General features: G+C 39.1%; 2 protein-coding genes across 3 annotated transcripts; one reads left to right on the top strand and one right to left on the bottom strand.

Annotated features, from left to right (window-relative positions):
* Window positions 1-15: 15 nt before the first annotated feature.
* On the bottom strand, window positions 16-8686 carry LOC144650370 (uncharacterized). The gene is made up of 7 exons (XM_078510026.1): window positions 8128-8686; window positions 7866-7993; window positions 3619-3784; window positions 3046-3146; window positions 1631-1764; window positions 911-971; window positions 16-358 (listed from the first exon to the last, which is right to left on the bottom strand). The coding sequence occupies exons 1-7, from the start codon at window positions 8434-8436 to the stop codon at window positions 223-225; spliced, it is 1035 nt and encodes a 344-aa protein (XP_078366152.1). The 5' UTR covers window positions 8437-8686; the 3' UTR covers window positions 16-222.
* Window positions 8687-11181: 2495 nt separating this feature from the next.
* On the top strand, window positions 11182-23840 carry LOC144650382 (uncharacterized). 2 transcript variants are annotated; one of them, XM_078510047.1, is made up of 12 exons: window positions 11182-11441; window positions 12859-13176; window positions 14142-14894; window positions 15667-15703; window positions 16196-16289; window positions 18752-18847; window positions 19370-19419; window positions 19831-19968; window positions 21690-21804; window positions 21951-22017; window positions 22347-22426; window positions 23674-23840. In XM_078510047.1, the coding sequence occupies exons 1-12, from the start codon at window positions 11270-11272 to the stop codon at window positions 23683-23685; spliced, it is 1932 nt and encodes a 643-aa protein (XP_078366173.1). In that variant the 5' UTR covers window positions 11182-11269; the 3' UTR covers window positions 23686-23840. The 2 variants fall into 2 exon arrangements, with proteins under 2 accessions (XP_078366173.1, XP_078366172.1); XM_078510046.1 differs by having other exon boundaries at window positions 14139-14894.
* The last annotated feature ends 1235 nt before the right edge of the window (window positions 23841-25075 follow it).

Below are 25075 nucleotides of genomic sequence, written 5' to 3'. Positions count from 1 at the left end.
AGGATCACACAGAACTGCCAGCTAAAACTTTTTTTAAGACCATAAATTTTAATTGATCCTCATCAAAATGATACAAATTTAGCTCAATACAAAACACAGTAACGGGAACGCCCAAAATTGTTCTAAAACTTTTCAAACACATTAATAAATTTTGTCTTAAAACTCGCAACTTCGTTCAAAAACTATGAATTTTAAATTTAACATCTCCATGGCGATGACATTTCACTTGCTTGCCATGTCCATCAGTATCTGTGCTGCTGCATGGAGTCCACAGTACTTGAGTTCAGGTTCCCAAAGATTTGGTGCGAGCCCAACTATAGGTGATGAGAGGTACTGGTTACCAACAGTTGCTGTGTGACTGAAGAACATGACAGATGCTCAATAGACCATAAGATCATGACTATAGAAATACTTAAAGGGACAATGTCGCGGAATTTAATTGATTTTTGAACCGCCAAAATTTTTATTTGTGTCTTAGGAAACCTAAAAATAATAGTCCAATTTTATTGAAATTTGCTTCATTAAAGCACTGAAACTGTCAACGAGCATCTTTGGCTGCAGATGGCATGGATGGAAATGGATTGCAATTTCAAAACGTTAGGAAAACGTTTTCAAATTGTTTCCACACGTCTTCGAAATATTGATATTCATATCCGTAGCCTGATTTCTATCCGCAAATTAAGGTTATATGTTCCTTTAGATGTTCAAAGATAATGTTTCTCATGGGATAAGTTGCCTACTACTAATTTCAGAACAGTTAAGACCAAAAATCTTCGAAGTCCTCATGACATTGTTTGCCCTTTAAAGCACAAAACCAATAATTTGTCCACATATAAAGGTAAAATCATGTCTTCAAATTTATTAAATGTTGATTTTGAAGAAAAAGGTGGTTATTGTAATATTATTTTACCACTCAATGAGCGCCCTGGTGTTAGCATTCATCTCTGACCAAAGGGCTGGTAAATTTGAACCTGGAAAACATTTGAAAAAAGGTCTTTTTGTTAGTCTTGTTGTTAGTAACTCGTCAGTTACACTCACTTTCAGTGTTACGTACACCGCAGCTATTTTTCGACATCCATCTTCCGAAATGCTAAACAAACAGAACAGATCAAAATCCACCAATTGCAGCCCACCAGCATGACCCACTGAACTTGTCACTCATTTGCATGAAACTAACACCAGAATACATCAGTTTTGATTGGCTCATTTCAAACAGCGCGTTGAAAGACGATGTCGAAAGATAGATGTTGAGAGAAAGCCACCATGCACGTAACACTCAAAGCAGGGTGTACGAATGATAGAATATCAGACAGAAGTCGTCCTTCAAAAGTCAACCAAGTGGCAAAATCAATGCGATGAAATTAGACAAGTACCAAACTTCTATCATGCCGATTTTGTCGCTCAGCTTACTTCATCTCAACCAGGCTGACTGTCCATAACTGTCCATGGGTTCTTAAGGATGGAACTAACAAGGCTTGCAATTTAAGCCTGTGAAGTTGGTCATTTTGAAATTGTTCAGGTGTTCTGGAATGTTTCTGGAGTAGTAAAGTTCTGTAAATTATCTAAAGAAAAGCTTGAACATGTACATGTAGTAATAAATCATTAGTACTGGAACTTTAGTCAAACTTACTCAAAGATGATGGTGAGGTAAAGAACTGTGGCAGTTGAACTGGGCATGAGCAAACACCAGAGCATGATGGGATAGCTGGCGATGTTGATGTCATCGTTGTTGGAAAGATAGAAACTTGCCATGGTTGGGGAGGACTGGAACAGAAATTCTTTGTCAAATGTGTTATTAAAAGTAAGAAAGTTATCGGTTTCTACTATTCTCAACATCAGTCGATAAAGGCCCGGTAATACTGGCAACATTTTTGTTAAACTTGTCTTGCAACATTGTTGCATTGCAAGTTGAACGAGTTGTTGACCATGTTATTACTGCACGCTCAACCAAATTTCAGTGTTGCAAGTTGAAAAAAATTGTTGCAAAAAGTGGAACTCGGTTCTACTTTGTGCAACATGTTGCTGCAACTTGCAACAACATCGAAATTTGTTGTGAGACAAGTTGAGCGTTCGTTCAACTTGCAATGCAACAATATTGCAAGACAAGTTCAAAAAAGTTATCCATATTACCGGGCCTTAAAAAACAACTTTTCACTAGGTATATAGGGTACTGGCTGCTGCACATGGTTACAACCCAGGTTCTAGTAAACAACAAACTCAATTAATTAATTCAGTGTAACGCCAGACAATGATTCATGTAGTACATGTGCAATAACAGTTCATGATAAACTAGCATGCCTGTTTCCTGCCAGGAAAGAAAACCACTTTTGGAGGAAACCCGATCCCTCCCAAATGTAGGGCCTGATACCCAACCTGCAGGTAAAAGGTTATAAAAAAACTACATGATCATGCTACTGGAATGAAAGATGAGCACCCAAAAGCAGCTATGCCAGTCTAGAATGATTCCTCTCCACAAATCCCACTAACACATGATCTCGATTCTGATGTTGCTATGGCAACCACCAGAACTTTCATGAACAGTGAAAACTTAACCACAGCATAAATGTAAAGTGAAATGGCTTTTTTCCGAGTATTCAACTTGAGAACGCTTCTTCATTTACTTTCACTTAAAGCTGATTTCCAGTCCGTACTGCGCAGACTCGGGGGTTTGTTTTCGTTTTTGTTTTGAATTCGTTAAAACGTTGCACTTCGTTGACAGCATACATGAAGTGTTTTTAGTCCGCCATTACAGTTCGCTTCGTTCAAGAATTTCCGATGAGCTGAAACGTCGGTTTGAAATAGCGTCAAGGTTCTTCTACTTGTTATTATTTGTTCTGCAAGGATATCTGGCGTTATTAATGAAGAAACAGGTAAGTTTGTCACGTAATTTTTAGTTTTGCTTTGTTTGTGAGGCTCACATAAACATTGCAGCCGAGATTGCGCAGTACGGACTGTAATTCATCTTTAACCACAGCAATTAGTTTGTTTCCTGCAGTCCCTCAAAACTTTCCCCCTCCCTTTTATACAAGATAGAACACAACAAACCACTTGGATACAAGTGTTACTCTTGGACTATTAGTCGTCTCTTCTTGCTTTCTACGTCTTCCACGTATTCTTCGTCTGTAGTTTGCAAACCAAGTGTTCACCTGTATTACCCGGTATATGGGTTTAAAAAAAAGAATTGACTTAGAGAGAACTAACGTTTTTGTTTTCAAGTTTTACACACAAAAGAAAGAAAAACTACATGTGAGGGACTCCTGGGGAGGGGAGGGGGTGTTCTATATTAAACCCTAAGATATGCTTTTGTTCCCAGTTTTAACTTATATTCCTTTCCAGGTTTGTTCCCATGTTCCCAAAAAGTGAATGGCCATGTTTGTTCCCTACAACCCCTTTGGGAGCCTCACGTCGTATGACGTCACAGCCAATTAAAAGTATGTCATCTTGTAGAGTAAGCTAAGGGCTTTCTTCTCAGAGCAAAATAATTTCGCTACGACTTAATATAACGAAAACTCCGGGGAGGGGTTCCATCCCCCCCCTTGTACAATGATGGGGGTATGAGTTTCCTTGTACGTCCGAGGGTTAAAGGTTTATTGTTGATAATGATAATGAGTTGCATACCTGCATGATTGAAAGTCCACTAAGCTCTGCAAGCGCATCTTTATTTTCCCGTGTGGGGTACGGACGGGGGTTATTTTCAAGCCAGTTTCGAAGCACGTTTGTAGCTTCTTTAGGTAGCGTCGCTTTTTTCCTTCCATTAGGACAGATGCTTTCTGGTGGACGAAACCTAACATGATACAATACAGGAGAAATGAGCTTTCAAATTCTCTGAAAACAACAACTCTTGGGGACAAAGATTCTTTATTAAACCAATCTAAGTAAGCTTAACTTAACAGTGGTATGAAAAAAAAAAACTATCAGTGAGTGCTAGAATGCGATTTAGTAAATAAGCTTTTTGATTTATACTTTATAGAAAGTGCAACGTATAGAATTTTATTTACGAGTTGTCACTTGTGAAGAGTCTTATTTTAACAGAACGAAAGAGGGAGGGAGTGGGTTTGTTATTCTTGACAACAAATTAGTCGAACTGCAAAGAATCCTATACAAGTTTTTAAATTCTAGCTGCACTATAGTGATCTTAGATCACTCTACAGAGCAAATAGAAATGCGTTTAACAATAAGCTCACTGTTAATGAAGATTAAAAACTATTTTGTTTACACCCATGGCACGAAAATCACTTCCTGCATGACCATGTTTTCACGCAGCCGCCCTGAACGATCTTTCAGCTACGGGCTGTTGCATGCTCGCGAGCAACAGCCCGTAGCTGAAAGATCGTTCACTGAAACGCAAACGAACGAATCAGAGTTGACTGGAGAGTTTTCGACTTCCCGTGAACAAAATAAAGGTAATCAATGTCGATTTTATTCACGGAAAGTCGAAAAAAACTTACCTAAAGTTAGATTACAGGAAGTGTTCCTTCGTCGCTCTTCAGAAGCGATATCAATCCGCCATGAACGTTTTCCAGAAGACACTTACATGTAGCTTAGGGGCGGACCATTAGATTATTGATGGGGGCCGGGGGTTGGGTGTGGGGGAGGGGGGGGGGGGTCGATGGTTGGGTGTCTATGGACAGGACTTATCCCAAAACGTTTGCGCTTTAGACTTTTTTTAACTAAGCAGAATTTCACGACGGAAAAATATCGAGTAGCCTTCCAAGTTCACACCCTGTCACAACTGGGCTCCTGTCATAACGATTTTTTGTGCAACAATGCTGCGAGTTTTTGACTTGGGTTCAAAAACTAGCAAGGTGTTTCCGTTCCGTCTAAAGTTGCCAGAAAAATGTGCTAAAGTACAAATAAAAGATTAAGGCATATTTAGTTGCAAAATACGCGTATAGCCGTCGCATTTGCCCGTTCATGGGCATTTTTTGTTGTTTTGGAGCTAAAAAAAAAAAACAGTAAAACAAATCACAAAAAAATAACGCACTCTTAATACAGAAAAAAAAAACCGCGATTGAAAAAACAAATTTTTCAGGTTACCTAAACAGGTTCTTACATAGCCTGAATTTCGGCGGGCACAGAGGGATGTCTGAAATTCAGGCTAGTTCTTATATACATAGTAGGTAATTAACACAAATTTAGGCTTTTTAGGTTCTTAAATGGTTCTTATTTTAATTCTGATGGAAAAAGAACAATACATTGGTGCAACTGATAGAATTTAGTAGCGGTATTCAGCCATTCTATGGTTATTCATTTAAATACTCAGACAATAATATTATTTCATAATTTTCAACAATAACATTTACATTGCAACTGGAGTGATAAGGTTCCTGGGTTAGGTATCTCCAAACAGGATCCAGAATGTTTAATTATCTTATTTTCCATAAGAACCTGTTTTCAAATTTAAGGTACCATTCTGAAACTCATGATCAATAATGAAAATGTGTCTGTTTCATTTGTTAGATATTGAAATACTGTCAATTTTTTCATTGCCGTGCGAAAGTAGCCAATCAGAAGCGCGATCTTCTGTCCTGATATCCTACGATATCAAGTCACTGACCTGATATGCCCCATATCACGGCCACTTTCACGTAAAGTAGTGTTACCGTGCGATGCAAAAAAGAGGTTTTATCAATAAAAGTTAAACAGAACTTCGTATTTTAAGTTTAGCTGTTGTTTACCGGTCGTATAAAAAAGTAATAAAAAATGTCCCGCCAAACCCGGCTAAACTTGTGCGCGCTCACCAGTTGCGCGATGTTTACCGAAGGGTATTTAACAATTATTGGATGAGGTTGAGCATGATAGCGATAATTATTAAGGCCAAAGTTTCTGTTATCTGCCGAAGCCGAAGGCTGAGGCGGATAACAGAAACTGAGGCCTTGATAATTATCGCTATCATGCGAAAACCGAATCCAATAATTGTTTTATTATGCACATTCCTGAGCTGCACTTGTAAAGACAAGAGCGCGCACAAACTTTATTGTTTATATACTTTTATAAGCTTACAACCTTTCGTCCCTTCTGCATGCATAAAACTATTGTCTGTAGGTATGACGTCACTTCTACATATGTAAAATCTAATGTCTGTAGGTATGACGTAAGAGAAACAGCAAGCAAGAATTAGCTGCGTGCTTATAGCCAATCAAAATCAAGCTGGTGACACCAATGTATAATAATTATACTTATAACCCACCAATTAATTTTTGCGCGCGCTCATTGGACAAAATGCATCACCTGGTACAAAATCGGACGACGGGTATCAGCGAATATACCCCGTCCGATTTGATATCTGTCGCCCGATTTTGTAGGCAGGCACAAAACAAACGAATGAAGTCACCTTATTTAATTCTAACTTTTAATGAAATCAGAGAGTTAAAAATCACGTAAACCAATCAACTTACATTTGTTTTAACCACAGTTACGCCGGTTTTATTACGTAGGTTTTTTCCTATAAATTTACTGGCGCTGAAACGCATTGTAGAAACAAGTCGGAGGGTTATAAAATAAATAAACCCCTTTCTGGCTTGCTGGTGTATTGGAGGATAATGCCCTTGGCTGAAAGATTGTCCTCAAAATTTCACAGTTGCCCTCGAAGCTTCGCTTCTCGGCCAACTGTTCATTTTTCGACAATCTTTCAGCCTCGGGCATTATCCTCCAATATACCAGCCGCCTGAAGGGGTTTATTTTGAAACATATCAGACTGAAGTCGAAGTTCCTAATGTTTTCGTTAAATTTTGATTATGAAAATGTAGAGAATAAAATTTCAAACAAACGAGTTAAAAAAAATCAAAAATTTCAAAAGGGGAACTTGGTAAGAGTGTCTAATACTCGTTTGGTCTCGCCATGGATATTTGGCTCGTCTACGTCTCGCCAAAATACGAACCATGGCTCGACCAAACTGGCCTGATATGCCGCTGAAGCGTACCAAAAAGGTACGATTAGGTAAAACTAGTGTTATCAGAGATTTTTATAGTGCTTATAATATAACATGAATTTTTCTCGCCAAAAGTTGGTTCCACGCATTTAAATTGCGTTGATCTGTTTATGACTGCTAAATTGTTTGCATGGGCTTGACGAAAAAATTCGTTTGGACATCAATGAAGGGTTAATTTTTATACCCTTTCCTTAAAATAAAAATACTAACACAATTTCAACAAAGAAATAAAAAAACCTAGGAAACCGTTTCACGTTTAGTTTAAAGTGCAATATACTTTAAAATACTGTTCATATCTGTACGTTTCTCTACGTCAAGTTTATTTACTTTTCCAAGAATATACAATTTTCATTTTAAAGAATGTGAAGGGGAGACAGTGTAAAATATATTTATTCTATCCAAATTTCCAAAAATGTCACTAGCTGCGAGCAAATGCTTCACAGCAAACAATTCAAGAGATGTATAGTAATAACAGCAAAAGATTATAGATTTTTCAGTTGTTTGTTGACTGTTTGTTTCAGTTTAATAGTTGTTCACTTGGTGAAGTTGGTGCCTCGAGGTGACTCAACGACAGAATTTAGAACTGGCCTTGTGTTTATAAATTTCAGCACGAGTCCACCGATATCTTAATAAAAAAGTATTGTTTAATTCTTCGCGTAGAGAATAGATTTGATAACAATATTAATTATTCTCAAAAACAACGACGGACGATGCTGCGACCCGCGGAATGTTGGCGCCACGCGGTCTGCAATTCAGACGTTTTTCATTGTCTATAGCCAAATTAATTGTTTTCACATTAAACTGGTAAAAGAAATTGACGACGTTTGCCTTGATCTTAACCATAAAAATTTTTGGGACTTTTAAAACCAACGGAAGCGAAGAAAATGCATTAACGTCGGTTGTATCACATGCATCGCCTTGCATCTCAACTCACCTTTCTCTGATCCTAAACCTTGCTAAAGGAGTAAGCGGCTTGTTTCGCTTTTCGCTTTCCTGGTAGTAATGTCCTACGTCCCAGAAATATAAAACTTTCTTCCGAGCCACGTAAGAGAAGTGGTTTTCCTAGGACAAAAATAACAAATACTAATGATTTACTGATGGCGAAATCAAAACGGAGTCGATAAAAAATGTTCCGGCATCGCATGAAAAGTTTTCAAACTAATTTCAGAAGTTTAAATAAACAAGTAGTCGCTTACTTTTATCAGCTGAAACATTGCATCCAAATCCTTTCTTTGCCACGCTTCGTCAATCTTTTTCAATACCAACTTCTCATTGTCTCTGAGTTCATTGGGAAGCGTGTCCAAAAAAGCGGTTTGTAATTCAGAGTTTGATTGAGTAGCTTTGTGTGTTTTGCTGTCAGCTTTTACTTCTGCAAATGGCAGAGCCGTCCACTGCGTTGCAAATGGTGACATCTTCAAACTGCTCTCCTCTCCATCTTTCATCAAAGCATTTTTCTTATTTCTTCTAATACTTTTGCCTCTTCTTGGAGCTATAATATCAGCCATTTTGTCCCTGGACGCGAGATTAATCAAATGACAAAAAGCCCGTTGTTTACTCACAGTGCGGAATGGTCTCTTGCTGAAATAAAATCTCTTTTCTACCTGAAACTAACACCGTCGTCTCAATTTGTGGTGGTGGTAAATTTCACGCGTGAAAATTCACAGGCGATGTAACAATTCTGTACGCAAAATTAAAATATTCAGCTTGAAATGCAAAAGTTTCTCGCTGCGAAAAAAAGTCTTTGTGCAAATATTTAAAACTGCCGAAACACACGTGCACTCGCAACTTGCAACTCGTGTCAATCAAACGTCATGAGAACAAATCAATCAGAGGGTGATGCGGACAGACGTGTTTAAAAGGGTTCTTTTTTTGAGGTAAATTTGCAAAAATAAAATGAATCACTTTAAATGTGATATTTATTGTGTGTGCGTATTAATTCTAACAAAAAAGTGGAATTATTATTATTAAACGAAATTTCAACGATCACAACTATGCGAACTGAAAGAGTGTCCACTGTCACGTACATCTAGCAGCATCTCTATAAAACTCAGCATATCAAGCAATTTTTTTTTTCGTTCAGTTTTAAAGAAAAGAATTATTATTTTCAAGGCGATAAGCAGAAAGGGTAACATCCCAATCTTTTCACAGGAATGATATGCAACGCTCCGCCACCTAGCTTATTTTGATCAACCATGCGAGTAGATTTGTACACGTGCCAAAGAAAAACGCTGGCAATTTTGCAATTGTATTGTAACACCTTTAACTACAGAACAAATATATATTTTTTCAATTCACGGCATTGTTTTCTCTGAGAAAAAAGGAGGGAAAAGGATAGTATATACGCAATGTTCGTGCGCTGTTGAAGCCTTACGTGTTAGAGTAATAAAATAATTTCACCTGAGACACACCTAATTGCATGCAATAAATACTACTTATTAACCGAGAGTGAGGTCATTACAGGGGAATCTCAGACCGAGGCCTTGATGTATTGACCGAGCGACAGCGAGGTCAATACATCAAGGTCGAGGTCTGAGATTCCCCTGTAATGACCGAACGGACGAGGTTAATAAGTTATTTATTATATGGCCTTTAAGCACTATTAAAAAAAGAGTATAATCAAGGGAAAAAAACACTGGAGGTAAACTCGCTCTCTGTGGCTCTCTTCGTCGCTCATACTAAAGAAGTATCGGTATGCTTATATTTTTTTCAGTTATTGAAAAGATAATTATATTTTGTCGGCATTTTTTGTTGTTTTTGCCCCCTCGCTAGTAGCTTTTACTCACAACTCAAAAAAACGTCGAGCCGAGAAAAATTTTCATAATGCCCGGTCATTACAAGAAAATAATGCCCGCTCAGCAGCCAATCAGAGCGCGCGTACAATGGTAGCCATATAATAAGTTGTCATAGAAGAAAAGAAAACTAAAAGATGGCAAAATAAAAGTACGGTATAATAACAGGTTTTCAACTTTTCCTTCTCGTAATATAATTCTTCCCATGTAACATGAGTTCTCTGTGAATTTCAAAGCTATCCGTCAAGATGAAGCTAATTAATTTCTATTTGGCTTGTTTTTTGGAGCATGTGCGTGTGCTCCTCGTGTGGTTTCATTTCACTTTTTTATGTATTAGCCCTAATTACCAACAGAATGCACAGTTTTAGAAAAAAATAATTCTTACTTTTTTCGTTGGAATTACCTTAATTAAGGTAAATCTAAAGGAAAAGCAGCTAAGAAGATGGCACACGCAAACATGTTTTTACCTACACACAGGACTCTCGTATTCGGTAAAAATATCGAAAGGTACAGCTCATTAAGAGGAAATCCGCCAGGACTTCGAGTAGTTATTGGACAAAATTATGTACCAAAACTATTTACACCTGATTGCAAGCTTTGTGTTACTGCTTCAAATATCTTATCGAAAGAAATCTTTTCTAACAACACCACACATCGAAAACACATTTTGAAGTTCCGCTGAATTCCACTGAATCGCTTAAAAGATGTAAGCTTTTGCCCATAGCTTGTGAACTTTAAATATCATTTTCTCAGACTCTGATAAGAAATTGTTGTACCAGAATTATTTCCACCTTATTGCAAACGTTTTTGTTACTGCTTCAAATATCTTATCAAAATAAATCTTTTCTAACAACACCACACATCGAAAACACATTTTGAAGTTCCGCTGAATTCCACTGAATCGCTTAAGACGAATTTACAAAATGGCTACACGTGAGATTTTGCCCATACCTTGTAAACTTTGAAATTCATTTTCTCAGACTCTGATAAGGAATTGTTGTTGGTGTTATCACGGATAATTACTTACATCTTTACCTTTTATTAAGGGTAGGAAAAAACGCAATAGGATTTAAATTATTCTGGAAATTGATTTTTGTCCAACTTTAATAAATATTACTCGACTTCCTAGTGGATTCCGTCTTAATCTGTTTCCTTGAAAAAAGAAAAGTCCAATACCATTTGTCGAGAAACCAAACCCGGAAATTTTATTTCAAATGGTAAGCGTTCATGCACTTTTCTCAAAGCAACTAAACCAGAACACACTTAGTAGAGGAGACAAACTTTTCTCAAAAAGCGTCGTTCAATTCTGGTCACAGTTAGTCTCCTCTACTAACTGTGTTCTGGTTTAGTTGCTTTGTAGCTTCCGCCGGAAGAAGGCGCCACTCCGAACGGGCACGGTCCTCGGGACTCGGGATAAGCCACCCCCTTCCAAATAAAAGGCCAGGTTACGCTTTCTTGTTTGGTAACCAAGCTTCTTTCCGTAATGGCGGGCAATGTGCTCTGAAATGACAGTGTAGGGCAAAAATACTTCTAAATCTTGGAAATAAATATGTTTGGGCAGCAAAACCAGCAACAAAGCTCTGGTGGTTTATTTGGAGCAGCGCCACAGCTTGGTCAAAGTGCTGGAGGCTTCTCGTTCGGTGCAGCGACAGGCAGTGCTGGCACCAGTAGTTCAACTGCTCCTGGTGGGTTCAGCTTTGCAGCACCGACTCAGCAATCAGGTAAAAAAAAACAGTTGCTGTGAAGATCACGAGTAACGTACCTTAATTACGTACAATACCGTTGATTAATGAATAGAGTGATGTTTCATTTGTCAAAGTAAATCAATGGGAATTCTGAGTTTTTTGCATAATCGTGTGCCCCTTGTAAAATTGTATCCCAACGTTACTTATCGAACTGTTCGGCTATCGAATTCAATCGAACTTAGTCGAACGATCGAGGGTAGGATTTCCACATAATAATAAATGTATGGGGCTGTGCGGAAATCTTGCTCGATTGAGTTTGATACGTTCGATAATCGAACACAATCGAACCTAAACATTAGTGTGAGAGACTTCGATTGCGTTCGATTTCTGAATTAATCGAACCTAATTGAACTCAATCGAACACAATTGAAAAACCTAAAATTCAGATATTTGTACAGTCTGTCGTACTCATATTTACAAATGGATAATTAACTGGTAATACCTTTATTGAATAACCTTTCGGCATGGAAAAAAACATTGATTTTACAAATGAAAGCTACAAGCTGAAGGCTAGAGTACAGAACATGCCAACAGAAACCGAGGAAATAAGTGACTAAGGAATGGCAGCGGATGGGATAACTTGTGACCTTTCTTCCTACAGTAATAAAATTGACAAAAGCAATTTCCATTCAGTTTATTTGTTGCTATTCTGGGATATACACCCACGCTTATGACACTCATATTTACTCGTTATTCCAAATTTACTTGGAAAGGAAAACCCTGGTAACCCTCTGGTGAACTAGCATTCCATCCAGGGGGGAATAGAAATACTTCTACTCACTTCATTCTACAGAAACTGGAAAAAAGCCCCACTCTGCTAGATAACAGACTGTACTTTACCTATATTCCCCGGGGGGTACTCCGGATTGTAAATGACGCGTATGATTGAATGGAGGCAAAACTCAGGACCCAAAAAAATCCCTAAGTCTTCCGACATTACCCAAAAAAATCCCTGGACCAAAAATAATCCCCCAAAAAATCCCTTGTCAAATTACCCCTAAATTGCCAGGAGGGGCAATAGTATATCACAAAGAAAACCATAAAAAATTGAACTCTCTTGTTTGTTTATTCATCATATCATAAATACGCTAAGGTCGCGCCAAGTCACTTAAGTTCGTTTTTAATACCCCAAAAAAGTCCCCTATTTAAATCAAGTCACCCAAAAAAATTCTTGCCAAATTTTCCAACCCAAAAAAATCCTTCGATCATCCCCGTCATTTACAAGCCGGAGTACCCCCCCTGGGCCTATATTCTACATGAAACTGAACTCACACAAAATCTTGAGCCATAAAAAGTATACACCTTGTGTGCTTAGGCCTCTGATTCTCACAAAGGTAAAAATATCCATGCAACCTTGTTCATTCTTGTCTGTTTCTTTTGTCGTTTTGTACAGGGTTTTCATTTGGTTCTACCAGCACAACACCAGCGGCAGCGCCTGGTACCACAGGAGGCCTAACTTTTGGTACAACACCTGGGACCACAGGAGGCCTAACTCTAGGTGCGACTCCTGCCACTCAATCAGGGGGATTCAATTTTGGTGCAACGCCTAGCAGTGGCTTTCAGTTTGGCAAACCAGCAACAACGACAACATCGACTCCACAAACTGGTGGATTTGCGTTTGGTTCTGGCACCTCAACAGGTGTTTCTTTTGGTACGCCTGCTGCACCTTCCACTCAAGCAGCCAGTAGTGGCTTGAAATTAGGAAGCACTGGTAAATAATCCATGTCATGTACATGTACATGTAAATTCTCTCCACAGAATCATTATGATTTTTAGCTGATGGGTAATGAGACTTGCCAATTTAATCGAATTAAACATGATTTCTAGTTTGTACTGTGTAATCTGTGGTGCAATGTAGCCTCCCACAAAAATTTATGTGAGCCTCCCACAAAGGAATTTTTTCTAGCGAAAATAAAAATCCTAGTCCATAGATACTTTTCATTGTTAACAACAGATATCTTTGTAAAACAGTAGTAACAAGTAGTAGAACATTATTCCAAACTAGCATTTCAGCTCATCAAGCATCTGAAGAAAGGTGACATGCAAAATCAAGCTAAGAATTAATAAAAAGCAAGAATTAATAATACTATAAAGTATTAAAAGTTGATATAGCAGAAAATTATAAACAAAGTGCTATAATTTTTGGGGCCGCGCCCCACAAGGGGCCCCCCCAAAGGGCCCCCCCGCGCGGGGGGAAAGAAAAAAGGCCCGGCCCCGCCGGCGCCCGCCCCCCCCCAAGGGGGAAAGAAGGGGGAAAAAAAAAAAAAAAAAAAAATATTTTTTTTAAAATAAAAAAAAAAAAAAAAAAAAAATTTCTTACACATACTCTTTTATTATAATAATATTTTTTTTCACAAAAAAAAACAAAAAACTCAAAAAAAAGAAAAAAAAAAAAGCGCCCCCCCCCAAAAAGCGCCCCCCCCAAGCCAAAAAAAAAAAAAGCGCCCAGGGCGCTTAATCGAATAAATACGGATGTATAACAGAGTTCTCAGTACAATGAACTATATTCTTCACCCCAGTAATAGTAATAAGTAAAGGAACCCTGATATAAGGAAACCTCCTTATAATGAACATGACTCTACGTTATATCAAGATTTTCCGCCCTATAATCCCCACAGGGACAAGGAACTAAGCATGCACTGTAATTGATTTTTTTCATTATTTTCATCTAAGTAGGATCAGGGTTTGCATTTGGCAGCCCAGCACCCGCAACCACCCCTGCTGCACCTGGAGGTATCACGCTGGGTACTGCAACTACCGCTGCTGCCTCCCCATTCACAGGGGGCCTGACACTTGGTAAAGCCCCTGCTGCCACTGCACCACCGAGCAGCGGCTTCACCTTGGGTGGGGGCTTGGCCCAGCCAGGCGGCCAGCCGGGTGGACTTTTAGGCTCAATGTCAAGCACTCCCAATACTCAACCAGGTGGATTAAGCTTAGGATCTACACCATCACAAGGTTTTACGCTAGGAGCAGCTAAGGCAACAGCACCTGCTACAGCGACTCCAACGCCAGCGTTTACACTTGGAGGTGGAACTGCAGCTGCTTCTCCAGCTTCAACAGGGTTCACCCTCGGAGGCAACGCTGCAGGAAGTAAACTTACTCTGGGGGCCACTCCAACGACGACTGCCACAAGTGGACTTACTCTTGGAGGTGGGCTCAAATTAGGTGGGATGGCAGCTACACCGGCAAGCACTGGATTCTCTCTTGGTCTTTCAACGGCAGCAAGTACTTCAGCTACTCCTGTTTTGGGCTCGTTGTCTGGGTTAGCGGCAACCACGGCGGCTACCACTGGTGCCAGTACAGCCTCCACTGGCTTCACTCTCGGCACAAAGTTACCAGGGCTCGGTACAACTACAACAACAGCAGCGGGCTTTTCCCTCACTGGCACAACACAAACAACAACGTCACTATCAACTGCTACCACAACAGGTTTGTATCCTTTTATTAAACTTTCTAAGACACTATCATACATGCTTCTCTTTTTCAGGTGTAATAAGCTTCCCCAGGGAAGCATTTACTCATAACAAAACGGGACAGGGAGGAGTAGAACACTTGCCATGGTTGATGTCTGTTCTGAATCCATCACAAATTGGGTGATTCTGATGGAAGATGTTTGCAAGTGTTAAGTATACCAATTATTTGGATTGAGTTATTGGACTATTGACCCTTGTTATGGTGCTGCACACCAAACTGTTGTCACTTGACAAAGTTTTCGATTAATTTTTACATTTTTGTGACATCTTCCTTTTAAACTGAGCAATAACAGTGCAAAGAAGCCATGTGAGAAGCACTTATGTCCAGGATTGAACGCAAGTATTGTTTAATAAGTACTTCATGTCTGACTATGTTATTTGGCATTTCCATATTACTTCATATTTGACAGATTTTGGTGTATTTTGGTGAACTTTAATTAATGAGGACACTTTGTGATGCCTGTCATGAGGAACCTGCATCTCATTAGCGTTCAATCCTGGACATATCTGGTGAGAAGTAGAGTTGGTTCTCTGATAAGCCACTCTGTCTCCCTCACTTGTATTTTGGTAGGCCATTCAAAATAGAAGCCATAACTAAGTTGCCAAAATTAATAAAAAAGAGCATTAAGGAACACAACACTGTAAATTCTTTAGGTAATTAAGGTGGTAGTATTAACACTGATATTTCTTTACTCAGTCTGACCCAAAGAGTTGTTGTTTTTTTGCAGTGGCTGCCAGGCTTGGAACAATAGCAAGCACAGCAAGGTGAAGATTTAAAACTGATTGTTAAACTATACTTTAAACTGTTAGGGAAGGTGTTGTGTGTAGAAGGTGGGTAGGTGGGAGGGAACCAACCCTCCATTTTTCCTTACTGGCCATTTGGCCACCTGTAGTGTTGCACATTTGTATAGACATCCGGGACTCTCATAGCGTGGGAAACCGTGCTCACGTGTCAAGTGAAGGAGTGTGTTTTGTATGCTTAGTTCGTATGTGAAAGTGTTTTTTTGTGAGATTGAGTTGCTGGCCTTTGTGGCCTTTAAGAATACTACACCACCAACTGCTAACATTTGGTTGTCAGTGAAAAATTTTAGTTGCTCTAATCACCTCTATCACAATGAAGCTTGAAGGTTGATCATCATTTGCCTCAATGTTTATGAAAGCAATGCATTAAAATGGAACTTTTGCAGTCTATCTAGGCCCTTACTTCCTTAACCTGTGGTTACCACTAGTTATTGAATATTTAAAATTTCTTCATAGTGCACCAAGTTCCTCAGCAGCAGTAGCAGCAGTAGCAGCTTCCAGCAGTGTACCACAGCTGACTTACAAGCAGCTTGAAGAGCTCATCAACAAGGTAATAAAAGGATTACTGTAAAAGCTCTATTGAACCTCTCGGGGCTTTCAAGACCTTCAAGGGGGTGGGGGCAATTGTTAGGAGAGGGTACATATGAAAGAAATGAAGTGGACTTTTTTATGGTTAAGTCCTGTTTAGTGGCACACGACCTGATGTGCCTTCTACTGGCATAACGAGAAATGATGATGATAATGAGTAGCACATTTCCACAAAAATGTAACTGGTAATATGCATCAGACAGTGGGAAAGACAATGTTGAGTTGACCTAACCTATTCATTTCTTTTAAACTTTCTGAATTTGAGCCATTTTGAGTTGTAAACTTTAATACAACAAAAGAATGCAAAGAGAGCAAGAAAAGTTACATGACTTGTATCATGTCACCATTGCGGCTGTTTTACTGCTAAGTTAAAAGTGAAAAAGGAGATAATTCTCAATCTTGGGTGTTTACCATTTGCTGGAATAAACCTGTTGGAATGGCCAATGAATAATGGTAAGGGTTTCTCCATAAAACAGACATTATGACCAAAAGAGATGGAGCTTACCCTTTATACCAGTAATTCAGTTTCCTGTTTTTATTTTGCCTTGATGGGAACGGAATATGGAAGAAATGAACAAATGGTACAGAATTCTTCTATGCTCTTACCAACCAGAATAAAAGGACTACCTTATTACATGAAATTTTTGCGACACGTTAATTTCGCGAATTTCACGATTCTAAAAAAAAAAAACGCGAAATTAAAGTGACGCGAACAATAAGTGTCGCGAACATAACATGACGCGAAAATTAAGTGACTCGCATATGTCAATAATCAACAAAGAATAAGTTTAACACCACTAAAGGAAGGCCTAAGAACAATAACTCATGCACGTACAAGCACGACCTACTTGCAGTCATTGCGAGAACTGCTCTGTTGATGCTATATCCGAGAGTTGCGTTTTTGTTAATTTTTTCGACGTTTTTGCTTGTTTACAAGCTAAAACGTAGAATAGGGGTTATGTGAACAAAATTTGGAACCACATATTTGTAAACTCTAAGGGACTTTTTAATTTCTCAAGGGACTGTTTATTTCTCAAGGGATTACTTTCCCTGTGGGTGATCTTGCGATCTCGTGCGTGACTTGTCACATTTACAAACGTTATATAACAATTTTAAAAGTGACATGTCAGCTTTCTTATCTCAACGCACCTGTGTCTGAGGCGATCTATAAAGCGTCGCACAAACAATGGATTGCGTAACTAAAACACGAATAAAAATCACTAGCACTTACATCGTTTAAAAATACAAACGTCAAAAATAAACATACCAAAAAACTCGCTCTTTTCAAAGAATTATTGAAGTTAAAACAAATGCAAGAGATGGGGGGCTTCCTTTAGCTTAGGGCGGTTAAAAACGTCATCAGCCTAGGTCGTTAGGGCGAGATTTCGGTTGACAGCTATGTTGCATGTCGGCTTTACAACATGCGATCGTATCTACGCAGTCGGTGGATTTCAGTCAAAAAATTTTTTCGTATTTCTCTTCAAATATTTCGAAGCATTCACTGAAACATTAACTGTATATATGGCTTTTGTTTATCCTGGTCTGTTCCGACCCTCGCAGAGCCTAGACAAACGCAGCTTGAGTGTAACGATTTGTTTACGTCGCAATATTCGGATGTTTTCTCCGACAGTGTCGGCCGTATTTTTTTTTTCGTGCTTTTTCGTGGAGCAATCGTAACGTCGGCCTTAACTTGAACAGTCTACCTATAACATTATGGCTCGCAAAACAGGGGCTTTTTGCTGTTTCTTTGCTTTTCGCTGCCGTTCGACTGCCTCGGTCCTTAAGTATAGATTGTCAGTCTCAGTGGCACTGTTTATTTGTGTAATGTTAGGAATATGTGTATAAATCCCGGCGCGGACGAGCCATTTTTGACATATTGGCTGCATTTCCTCCGCGAAGTGGAATTGTTAAATTAAACTACAAAGAAACTGTATGATAAGTTCGAGAATGCACAGGATAAAACTTCGACTGATACTTCATGCAAAACGTCGATATCTCGAAGAGACTTTGATTATGTTATTGCCCCTTTGATGAAGTTGTTTTATTTAATTCAAAGGCATGTTAAATAATAATTGCCAAGGAAATGTAAATTGTGTCTTGCTCAAAAACGCGAAATTAAAGTGATTCAAAATACAAAAATTTTCGCAAAATCGCGAAATTTAAGTGTCGCGAAATATGCCCACTTTAAATTTGCGAAATTAACGTGTCGCAAAAATTTCATGTAATAAGGTATCTTATGTAGTCGACAATTTCTACATGTATTTATTGAAAAAAGGCTGAGCATTTCATTTGCTTTCAAACAAAATTTACGGAATATTTGGTAAAATGGTAAGCACAGCTGAGGAAGATTAAATACATTCACTGTGAATATTGTTCAGAATCTTGAATCCTGAACTGTATAATGGAACAATGTCTCTGTTTCAGTGGGCCCTAGAGCTAGCAGACTACGAAAAGACCTTTCTGGATCAAGCAGCCCAAGTGAATTCATGGGACAGACTTCTTATGGAGAATGGAGAAAAGGTGAAGCTGATAGTGTTAGAGTTACCCCTCATATCCCCTCTCTACCCTCTTTACCTCTTTGGAAGACATTTGTAAATTAAACCAAGACCAAATTGAAAACGCAAAATAATGATGTGTTGTTGTTAAATTTTACCCTTGGTCTTTCTTCTTTATTCCTTTGCCTGTATGTGTAGCAAACCTGACATCTACAGTTTTCTTCCACTCATCTCAATCCTAGGCCTGGAGTTTCATTTTGTTTCCTTGGCACAATTTGGTATTTTCCTAAAGTTGTTCTTGTGTATGGTAGTGGGAGGTGTGGTGGCTTTATGGTTAATGTGCTGGACTCTGGATCAAGTGTTCTGGGTTAGAGCCCTAGCTAGGGCACTGCATTGTGTTCTTGGGCAAGGCACTTTACTCTCCTAGTGTCCGGAGAAGAAATACTCCTTGACACTTAATGCCAAGCTCTTGCCTGATGGGCCACTCAGCTTGAATGCAGACTTTCCTTTTATCTAATGTTAAAATTTTATGCTCTTTGCCTTTCAGATAACTGAACTAAATGCAGGAGTGGAGAATGTGAAAGCAGAACAAAAAAGGTCAATAACTTAACTTACTTCATGTTCAGGCCAAACGGGAGAGGGGGGGGGGGGTCTTTCTATAACTTACAATACACAATATACAATATTAGAGCAGCTTTCAATTGAGTGTCATAAAACCAAAACCAAAGTAATCACTCTAGCCAATCACAAAGGACATAGACAAACCAGTGAACCAATCAAAACTCCAAGCAAATACATGTAGCCGGCACGAAGCGCGGGAAAACATGCGTGAGCGAGTCACGATTGGTTTTGGTTTAAGTTCTGATTGGCTCTGAAAGTGGCGCGAGATTTTTAAGCCAATCACTAAGCGTAGCAATGCAAAACCAAAGCAAACGCCAATAACTTTTGACACTTAAGTGAAAACCGCTCTACAATACTTAGAGGTGTTTTCTCTTTTTTTCTTCTTAGACTTGATCAGGAGTTGGACTTTATAATGGCACAACAACAAGAATTAGAGGAAATGTTAAAGCCGCTGGAAGAGGCTGTGAATACAAGCAACTTGGGCAGCAGACAGCTTCAGCAGGCAGACAAAGAGAGAGACTTCACGTAAGTGATAGACTAGATAAGTATGCTTATTAGGGAAGCCTGGAGCCAAGTGGCCCATACTGCTGGCTTATCCTGGTTTCGATAGCAGTATTTCTACTCCAACCTGAATGGGATGCTAGTCCATCGCAGGGCCTCCCGCCATCCCCAGCATTATTTTGCTGGTACCAGTTTATACACCAGGGCAGAGAGAGGCACTATGAGAGTTAAGTGTCTCGCCCAAGAACACAGCACAGTGACCCTGGTCAGGGCTTGAACCTGGACTGGGCAGATCTGGAGTCCGGCACACTTTCCATTATCAAATAAGCTTATTGACTGGCTGGTAATGGCCAGATGGGATACAGATACAGTATTTAGTTTTAATTTATGACACTTGGACCTGCGAGGTAAATATAGTATTATATAGTAACTAAGAGAAGTTACATACACTCATTGGTTGAGAGCTAATGGCTTAGCCTGAAACACATCGTAAGCCAAATTTCAGAAAACTTGAGACATTGTCGCCACTTTTTAAAACGTTTGGGACAAGATTTCCCACACATTTGACACCTTCGACGGGGTAAACTCCAATCTTATAAGCTGTCACAGTTTAGGCCAATTTCAATGCTATCGTATAAAACAAGCTGGCTACATATTTTTGGACTCGTCAGCACAGTGTAGCAGTTAAAATTGAAGCTGGCGCAAATGCAAAATTTTTTAAGTTGATTTAAAATCTAGCCAAACAAATCAACTGTTTTAAAATGCCTAGCATTAAAGGGATTTTAAAACAGTTGATTTGATTGGCTAGGTTTTTAAGCCCATTAAATAATACAAACAATCTAGCCAAACAAATCAACTGTTTTAAAATGCCTAGCATTAAAGGGATTTTAAAACAGTTGATTTGATTGGCTAGGTTTTTAAGCCCATTAAATAATACAGTAGAACCCCAGTACAGTGCAAATTAAACTGATCTCGTTAGAAACTCTCACACAATCATACATTTTTTTGTTAAGAGTGGAAAATGACTGTCAAAAACGTGATCTGTTCGTTGCTCAATTTAAATCAAATTGCTGTAGTGTTTGTTTTAGTGTTTAAATCAAAATACACGACAAGAAGAGCTAATGGAATATTTCAATAGGCATCCATGGTGAGTTGCAAGAGCCAGAATTAAGTATTATTGACCCAAATTTTGATCAAGGGAAACAAAATTTAGTTTGTATACCAGGCACGTTTTATGGGGTGGAAGTGAGCGTAGGGCTGCAAATAATTTTTTTCACTTGAAAGGACATATGTCCCACTAAGACACCTTCTTTGTCTGACAAAAAAAATTGTGGTCAGACATCACAAAAACAAAAGGTTAAATTTTATTCGTTGTTTCTGTAAAATGATTTACAATCAAAAAATTGTCTGAACCTCATGTTCGACCACACTTGGGATTTCGTCGTACATAAGCAAATTTTGGTTGGCTAATGTTCCGTGACCGACTGTTATTTGCAGCCGTGTTCGAGTTATCCAAGTTCAAGTTACTGGGGTTCTACTGCATTAAATTTGTTAGCCAATCAAATCATGTATCCCCAGAGCCACCTGTTCCTTGTGCCTCAGGCCCCGCCGTCTAAGAGTGACAGCTGACTCTAGGGACGACGATGACAAAATATTTGCTAGTAATCACCCCCTCTGAAAATCCTGCATCTTCCCCTGCTATGACATTACTCATGAATGTGAATTTTTGTTTGATTGACACTTAGGTACAAGTTGGCGAAAGACATTGATGGACAGTTAAAACAAATGGTTCAGGACCTCAAGAGTATCATTGATCATCTCAACACCTCCAACACACAGCAACAGGACACAGATGACCCTGTAAGTCACACATATGCCGATTACTTTTAAGAGTAACAAGAAACCTTGTGGCTTTATACCGGGGATACCAGAGGATTTTTCTCACGCATGGCAAGATATATTAGAAGAGATATATTAGAACTTTTTTTTGTTTGATTTGCCTATAGATTGCACAGATAGCCAAGATATTAAATGCACACATGAATTCACTTCAGTGGATTGATCAAAATTCAGGTAAGTTGGCTTTAGGGATTTGTGATCCATTTTAACAAGAACTAATTTTTATTTACAAGAACTAATTGGTGAAAATTTCAGATCCCATTTCCCAGCCCAAACTTTGCCCAACTCCCATTTCCCAGCATATTGTTTTCCCAAATCCTGGTTCCATCTCCATTAGTTTTGTTTGTGACCCCAGTCCCAGTAACCGAAATCCCATTTTTCCAGTAAAAGTTTGCCTACATGTACATCCCAGTTGCCATTAACCCCTTCTGGCTCCTCAACCAGAACTCAACAGTGCGCTAAACTAGGAAATTTCCTTCAATGTTTTTATTTCATTTTTTTAGGAATACTGCAAAGGAAAGTCGATGAGATTTCTCGACTCAGTGAAACAAGAAGAAAAGAACAAGAAAGAAACTTTAGATTGGTAAGACAGGCAATGGATTGTGAGATAATATTTTTATTTTTATTTCCTATTTAAATTAACATGACATGTATTTGATTTAAGGACTTCTACACTAGGTGCACAGCTGAGTGGAGTAGAGGGAATTTTTTCCTAGCCGGGCCATCTTATTCTCAACAGGGCGGCTTTGGTCATTTGATAATATTGTATGAGATTGACCGGAAGTGATAATTTTATAGTAGGGTACTTGGAAAAAGACTGCACAGGAGGCCTTATACACAGAACTCCAGAAAGAGACTTGCTATATAAAAGTTGACTGACTGACTACCTGACTGACTGACTGACTGTCTGTCTGTCTGACTAACTGACTGACCGACCAACCGACCGACCGACCGACCGACCGACCGACCGACCGACCAACTGGTTGACTGACTGACTAACTGACCCACTGACTAACTGACTGACTGGCCGGCTGACTCTATTTCAGTGTCTAAAGAATCTAGCTGAGGGTAAAACCCCTCCACTAATGGGGGACACTTAAAATAAATAAAATAAGTTATGAAATATATAAACACTTAAAAATTGGCTATTTCACCCTGTGGGATGTTTTCTTGGAACGCATCTTTATTCAATGAATGCCGTTTGATGGTCGTTTCCCATTCTCAGAAGTTAAAAGTCTGGGCCCGGATACGTGTGAATTTTTATAATTATTAGTTTTGTAACTTTTCAGTGAGGTTTTCTGTTTACAGTTCTTGTCATTCAGTTTTGACTTGACTAATGGCAATTGCAAAACAATCGTATTAATAAAAAAACACTTATAATAAAGAGACGGAAAAAGGAAGGCCACAAAGTTTTTTTTCACTTTGTTGAGTACTGTGTCACAAATTTTAGCCAAATTTAGGCATGGGAAAATGACCATCAAGTTTAGTGAAATATAAAAATAACCTCATAAAACAGTGATGGGACATTTCGATAATACAAAAAATACGAAAGAAGTTACGGATGACTTAAGGCGCCGAAGATTGAAATGGATTACGATATGAGTTTTTGAAATATTGTTGGGCTGAACAGTTTTCAAAGTTAATCTGGTTTGCTCGTTACTTTAAATATTAACGCCAGGAAGACAAATTTGGTTTCAATGAAACTATGGTTTTGTTATTTAGATCCATAGAAGTAATTCCTTTGCAAACATTAGGATTCAAAGCGAGTATTTGGCAATGGCTAAATAAAATTAACTTCACTCAGCCGTGTCACTTTTTTTCTTTCCACAGGCATTTGACTGAGAACACGCTGTATGATGTACAACACATTTACCTGACTTGTTTCTTGTATAGTAGAGCTGCAATATCATGTTAAAAGTTCAAACGAGTTGCCTAAAACATCTGCTTTAGGATATTCGCTGCTTTGAAGAGAATAAAGTAAAACTTACCATTTTGCACACTTATTGTTGTTATTGGTAGAATAGCCGGGAAGGGAGGCATAACAGTGATAAGAGCCTGCCTTTATGAAAAAAAAAATTGACCCTGGGAGGAGTGTCACCCTCTTCCCCATAGCCATCTTTTACCGAGCGTATATATTAGAAAAGTTGTCCCTTCCGACCGGGCCAAAAATTTGCCCTTCCGGTTTCAGACTAGTCCCTGGTAGGTGAGTCAAAATACCAAGTGTTAACTTTGACTTACTTGACTTATGGCCATAACCCTAGGTGGGTATAGGGCCGGAGTGTTAACTTTAATACATTATAAAACGTTGGCTCGCCCTAGACTGTCCACAGCTGGCGTCCAGTTCTCTTGCCGTTCTCACCGCGCGCTCATCGATCGAAAAAACACGAAAAAATAGAGGGCTGTGGACAGTCTAGGCTCGCCCCTTTTCCTCCCTCCAGGGTTACACTGCCTTCAGAGCGAGTGACCCTCCACCCATGGTAACCCTGCCCTCCCTTTCTTTCACCCCGGTTCGCAGCCATATATTAAGAAATGCATGAAAGCAGCCTTGTCCGTGTTAGCTCGGTATGGAAGGTAACCCTCCAACTTGGGAAAACAATTTTCCATATCCTGACAGACTCTAAGATGTGGGTATGTCATTGAGGCCAAGATATCAAACTCCGCTTGGTCTATAAAAGTCATTTCACACAAAGAAAACTTTCTGGGAATTAAAGGCTTGGGGACTCGAGTATTCTTGGGTGTCAATTTTTCCCATGGAGTTGTGGCATTTACAGTTAACAGTTTATATTTTGGCTTTTTTACGGTTAACAGTTAGGTCCGGTTCAGACGCCGTACTTTTCATGAGGCGAACTCAATTCGAATTTCGACCGACCCAAATTGATAAAAGTACGCCTCTTGATTCAGACGCCGTACTTTTTGGCCGTTCCGAGGCCGTTCCTTTAATACAGTTCCAATAATTGAGGTAAACTGCTGGCAAAAAAACATAATAATTTATGAATTAGGATCGGCACATGAAAAGTACGGCCTCTGAATCAAAGCCGTTCCAAAGGCGTTCCACAGGCGAAATTCTCGGCCAAGTCAGGCGGGAAGAACGAGTGAGTCGTTCCGGCCAAATTGAAATAGCCGTTCTAATTTAATTCAGACGCCGGGCCTTAGTTTTCGATAATTGTGTGGTTTTAAGATATAAAATGGCCGTTGGCTGCTGGGCCCCATTTTCATGCAACCTTTCCTGGGA

The sequence above is a fragment of the Oculina patagonica genome, chromosome 4 (genome assembly GCF_052425735.1).
Source record: "Oculina patagonica isolate OP01 chromosome 4, crgOcupat, whole genome shotgun sequence".
Taxonomy (NCBI): domain Eukaryota; kingdom Metazoa; phylum Cnidaria; class Anthozoa; order Scleractinia; family Oculinidae; genus Oculina; species Oculina patagonica.
Note: the sequence above shows the minus strand (reverse complement) of the source record. Positions and strands in the feature narration are given on the sequence as shown.